General features: G+C 45.2%; 1 protein-coding gene across 1 annotated transcript in view; it reads left to right on the top strand.

Annotated features, from left to right (window-relative positions):
• The first annotated feature begins 2,076 nt into the window (after positions 1 to 2,076).
• Positions 2,077 to 5,890, top strand: part of PPP1R17 (protein phosphatase 1, regulatory subunit 17) — a 10,776-nt gene continuing 6,962 nt past the window's right edge. The window contains exons 1-3 of the mRNA XM_009695603.1: positions 2,077 to 2,179; positions 4,006 to 4,158; positions 5,617 to 5,778. Of these exons, the coding sequence (XP_009693905.1) occupies positions 2,098 to 2,179; positions 4,006 to 4,158; positions 5,617 to 5,778 (397 nt within the window). The 5' untranslated portion in view covers positions 2,077 to 2,097. The remainder of the gene's footprint in view (positions 2,180 to 4,005; positions 4,159 to 5,616; positions 5,779 to 5,890) is intronic.

The raw sequence follows: 5,890 nt of genomic DNA, 5'->3' as shown, positions 1-5,890 counted from the left end.
CCCTACAATCATAATATTTAGTCAGCGTGCCCTAATCAAATACAATAAAATCAAATGACATCGAAGGAAAAAACCTCCCTCAAATCACAAAATGCAGTGTGAGCCTTCATATGGCCAGATAATACGTTTTTGTTTTAAATAAAATTATGACTACATTTTAAGCCATCACTATAGTTTATTTATACGGTGGATAAACAGAGCAACCATACCATGCTAAGGTGCAGTGAAAGATTTCTTTATGCAGAGTCTTCCCAAGTGGAAGATTTATTTTTGTTTCTGTAAAAGCAAATGAAGTCTCCAGGCCGTAGAAACCTTTGGTACGGAGGTGGGGCTGGACCGGGACAGTTCTACAGCAACCAGCCAGAGGTTGAACCCCTTAGCCAGGCCTGAGTCAGTAAGGTCTTGAAGAACTTGTAGAATTTTACAAATCTTTGTGAATTTGGAATACTGAAGGTTACGGGAGTTAACCCCACGTGTACATTAGGAGTCAATGTTCCTAACTCTTATTGCCATCGGCCACCGTTGCTCCACTTATTTTGAAGTCACTGGAGTTTAGGACATGTTTTTCCATCCCCTGAAGAATTAGCTCAGTGCATGATTATGAGTGCGACCTTTCATATTTTGTTTGGCAAATATTTGTGTGACTGGATTTTGCTTGAGGATTAATTGTTCTTTATATAGAAGCAAGTTTAGTCATAGAAATGAGGTTAACTCCCCTACCGTTCTGTTTCTTGTTCACAACCAACCACTGGAATTTACACAGAAATAATATAGGAAATTTCTTTACCTCCAGCAAGATAAAAACAAACCCCCATGGTACAATCTCCTATTTTCTCACCCTCCTTTTCACTGTTTTTCTCCAACTGCCTTTGCTTTCACTTTTTCCTTTATTTACATTTATTTCCTTTTATTTACATTTCCTTCTCCACCTCCCCTTCCTTCCTCCTTTTTTTTCCCAGTTCCTCCTGTCTTTCTCCTACTATTCATGTTGTCTCCTGGTTTTTTTCTCTTCCTCGTTGCCTTCCTCCTCCCTACAAAGAAGTCACAGTCTGCTCTTATTCCCCAAAACTGGAGAATTTGAGTTGTGAGTAAGAAACAACCACGGCTGCTGCTGGCTGAAGGGAGATACCCGAATCACTCAGACTGCATCTTCAGGTTGAAGATTTTTTTTCCGTTTAACATTGTTCTGTCATTCTGATGAGTTTCTGCTAAGCAACCATAGAAATGGTCAGCAGTAAAAAAAAAAAAAAAAAAAAAAAAAAGGTCTAATTTCCTTCTGGCTGTGGTGGCATCTGGGGTGGCCCCAGAGTGAGCAAGACCAGGACCAAAGCTCAGCCTGGGGGGATGCTAGGGGAACTCAGATAGGAGGTTGGGCACCAAGACCCCCTGCAGTTGTGAGTAAACGGGGATAAAACAGCCAAAACAGCAATCCAGTGAGACCTGCAGAGCACGGGCACTTAAACAGCTTTGGGAAACGGGTTCTCGTGCTCTTACCAAGGTGCTGAGTAAGTCTCCTTCGTGTCGGCTTTGGGGTCTGTGGGCAGTGGCCGTCTTTCAGAAGCACCAATCACACCTGCTTCTTCCTCGTAGAGGAGCTGGACTTGTAAGCCTAACTCAACAGCATTCATAATTAACGTTAGATTGTATGATAAACATCAAATACGATCCTTAGTTGACACTTGAGAAAAAAAATAGAGAAGAAAACCAGAACAGAACATCCTAGTTCCGAGCACTTACGTTGTGTATGTGATGATAGCACTTCTGTATGATCAAAGTCAGTATTCTCCTGCAGAGCCCACGTATTTCCCCTGTTAGCGTGGGTTGCTTACAGCAAGGTAGGTGGAAAAAAATGGGATATTTTGTGTGTAACCGAGGCAGTGAATAAATGCGTCTCTTTTAGCACGCACGAGCAAAATCAGGGCAGCAGACCGCATGACAGACAGCAGCTGGAAGACAAGAACTTTGCGTGACCTGGCTAGCAAGCAGATACAGAACACCGATATATCTGGTTTATGTCATGCTCTGCTTTTTTTTTTTTTTTCCATTTTCTTTTTTTTTTTGGTTAGTAGCTTCAAAGGGGGAGAAAAGCCCGCTTCAATGATGTCAACAGAATGTGTTCAGCCACTTGATATCCCAGAAGACAGACTGGACAAGCGAGATTCACACTGTAACCACTTAGGTAAGTGTTATTAGATGATGTCATTGCAGTAATTGGAGAGGTGTTGTCTTCACATCATTAGGTCCTGTCCAGTGTCCGTTTTTCCCCTCCAGCAACACAACTGAGCCCTCATGAAACCTGATAGATTACACCTTCTGCTGACACTTCTGACGACAGATGGAAAGGCAAAGAGCGTTTTTCCCACGTATAAATATCAGCTGATGCTCTAGAGAGAAGTTAATTAAAGAGGAGAAAGGAAAAAGAGCCATTGTTCTTTCCCTGGTAGAAAAAGTAGAGCAGTTTCTTCATTTATGCCGCAATAAACCGAAAGCTAGGATACAGCTGAGCCTTCCCTGAACATATTTTCCCTATGCAACATCAGTAAAAGATTTCAAACACCCCCTTTGCCTCCACTGGGGCAGCTTTCTAAATACTTTTTCTCCTTCATTGTCAATCTGTTTCCTCTCTTGAACCCGTTTCATACATAACTTTTGCACCAGAGGCATATTTCCTCCACCACACTCCTAAACACCAGACTTCATACTTGATAGATGCGCTTTTTTGCATATTCATGGTCTTTGCCTCTGCTTCAAATGCTATTTCTTCACTCCTGTCTTGCAAAGTTGTCATGAAGATTTAGTAACCCAGAAACAAAAACCTAGTTGCTCGTTGTTACCCTTGTGATGACAATAATGAAACACAAACGCAATTTCACTGGCTTGTCAAAAAAAAGCGTCTCACCGCAGGCAAGCACAATTTTATAAACTTTGTTTATCTGGCCTGCAAGGAAGGTATCCTACTTCTGCCTCCGCCACACGGCATTTCTAGCCATAGGCACCACTTTTACAACTCCTGGTATACCAAACATAATTGTTCCATAAAATTACTTATTTAAATAAGCACAGAACGAATCCCATTCGACAGTCGGGAAACTGAGGCAGCGGGAAGATAAATGAGCTCATTAGGACCACGCAGGATGCCCGTGAGGGTCAGAAAAAGAGTCAACATCTTCCAGGGGCTTCACCAGGAGGTGATCCTGCCCGTGGCTACCCGCGGGCTCGCAGAGGTACAGCTGCCTCACATAGTGGGAGAGAGCCTGGAACGAAGTCCCGTTGCACCCAAGTTTGCAGTCAGGGGTTGGGCAGGGGTGGGGGAGACCCAGCTGAAGCCAAACAAGCAGCTTTTAAGACATCAAAGAGTTGGTTTGCACGATGATATTAATGACAGGCTATCCTCAATATTTTCGGCTTGCATAAGCACCCAGAAATGCAGATCCTTGCAGAAAAAAACCATGCTGACCATCTGAGTCAAGGCTTGTTTTAAGGGAAAACCAAAAATCCAGCGTGATGTTGTGTAAATCAAAAGCGAATACCAACTGCTCAGTGGCTCTGGAAAGCAAGCCATCTCTTGAAGGGAACAATATACTGGCTCAGTTTACCAATACCTCAGGCTGACCTCACACACGTAAATCTTCCCTTCACAAAAGTGCCCTTGTAGCTCTGGAGGACACAGCCCTCCCGGTCAGCGCTGGATGAACCGGGGATGGCGACGGCAGCTCTGCACGCCATGGTGCAGCTGTCCCTCCACCACGTACCCCCCCACCTGCCCACAACCCCCATCCTCTGCTTTATGTTTACCAACAACAACGTAGGAGGACCACCTAACTCACCCGACTCCCACGGAGTGAGGCACAGAAGCCTCTTGTGCTGACTTTCTATTTAAGAGACGTTCCTCCACAGGCATTTTAATTTACTTGGATGAAAGCAGTATTATTAAAGCTTTTCTGGTTTACTATTTCCCTTCAGTTTAAATTTCTATTCTTTTTTTTTTTTTTTTTTCCCCTGCAGAAGATCTTTCAGAGCAGCTGATTAAGAGCTGTGACCTCAAAAAGAAACCAAGAAAAGGTAAAACCATCCCGGCTTCCCAAAACACTGAACAGGAGCAAAAAAAGCCAAGGAGAAAAGATACACCGGCTTTGCACACCCCACCACCTCTAACAGGTAAGCAATACATCTCAACTTCAAAATCTCAATTTAGCCAGGGGGATTGAATCTGGGCAAGGGCCTGGAGACCCCTTGTTCACTTATGTCCCCTTGGATGTGGGCACAAACGCATCTCCACGCCATGTGCACCTGGGAAGGCAGGCGAAGAGAGAGGTTGATTTTCCCAAAGGCATTCCCTGTTAGACGGAGGGTTTTCTTACAGGGTCTGGGAACACCAAGGTGAGCGGGTGTGTGCTCTGGAAAATGTGCTCCCTTGGAGCTCATAGTCTTGCCGTCTTTACATGATAAATGATGTGTATTTATCTCTAGCTGCTGAGCCATGTGAGATGTCCCGATTTGTTCTGGTCCAAAATCAAAAGGGATCCAGTTCAGCCCCACCACTTTCTTGTGGAACTCGTACCCAACTCACAGGGAGGCTGAATGGGGATAAGGCTGGGAGGAGACCAGAGAAGGACACAACCTGGCTGCAGGTTGCTCCTCCTGGAAATCACAGGGCTCTCGTGCTTATGGGGACTCTGGCAAAGGGCGGCTGTTTCAGGAAACCAGAAACCACCGCAGCAACAAAGGGGCTCCTTGTAGGATGCTCCCGGCTGCTGCGCATCTACAGACCTCTGAGGTTCAAGAGCCAAAGGCCACCAACCTGGGGAAGGGAAGAATGAGCAGGAGACTGCCACTGAAACCTGACCATCTTCCAAGATCAGCAGTGGGAATAAATGTTTGTCGCTTCTCCCTGCTAACAAGCACTTCTTGTTGCGCTCACCGGGGAGAGAGCTGTGCTCTGGTATCAACCGCATTCAGGTCTTCTTCCCATGCTGCACATACACAGAGGAGTTAGCCAGTAACGACCTGCACGGTTCCCTGTGAACCCACAACAATTCACCAAGTCAAAAACAAGCAGCTGGGATTTTCCAGTATTTGTAATAAATCAGATTATTGAACTTGACTCTATTCAGCGTTCACATGTACCGTCCCCTCAGCAATTCTCTCTTAGGGAAGAGTGGCTCAGAGGCTGGAGAGCTGCATTTTGTCCCCACAGTCGCCATATCATAACAAAAATGTTGTTTCACTAGCTGAAATAGGCCATTTCTGTATCGTCGCACTGCTCCCAAGCAGGGGCTTGAGCATCCATATGATCAAGCTACTTTGATAAGAAGTCTAAGCTTCTGGAACAGAAGATTGCACTCATCTTTACCATGATTTCTGATGGGCTGCAGTTTAGTCCGTTAAGTAGCCAGCTGGCCTGATAGCATCACTGCCTATAGCCTGTGGGATCTATTTGACTTGGGGGAAAACGTGTACCATTGCAAAACCTGAAGAGTAGGTACACCATGCAAAGCAGATCATGTACTCATGCAGCCTTCCTTCAGAGTAGTCATTGGGAAAGTTGCACAGGTGCAAATTTCTTTGATGTGAACAAGGCTGAAGTGGCATTTATCCTTTTTTTCTCACCTGCAGGCATACTTTCCGACTTTTCTGATAACCTGCTGAAAAGATACGGTATCACAGAGAAGCCACAGAGAGAGAGAGTGAGCCCAGGTTCTCAGATCACTGAGCTGGAGCAGAAAAAGCCCAGGAGAAAAGATACGCCTGCAATACACATCCCACCCTTGATAATAGGTAAGAAACGTAGGTAAAGGTGCTCCAAAGAGGAAGAAAAAGTGGGTGGTGGGAGAGGTATGCTTGGGAGGGAGCTGGAAGGAGGTTTCCCTGCCCAGCGCATGTAGCAGCT

This window comes from Cariama cristata, unplaced genomic scaffold (assembly GCF_000690535.1).
Source record: "Cariama cristata isolate BGI_N322 unplaced genomic scaffold, ASM69053v1 scaffold900, whole genome shotgun sequence".
NCBI lineage: Eukaryota > Metazoa > Chordata > Aves > Cariamiformes > Cariamidae > Cariama > Cariama cristata.
The sequence above is the reverse complement of the archived record's forward strand: the minus strand, read 5'-3'. Positions and strand labels throughout refer to the sequence as shown.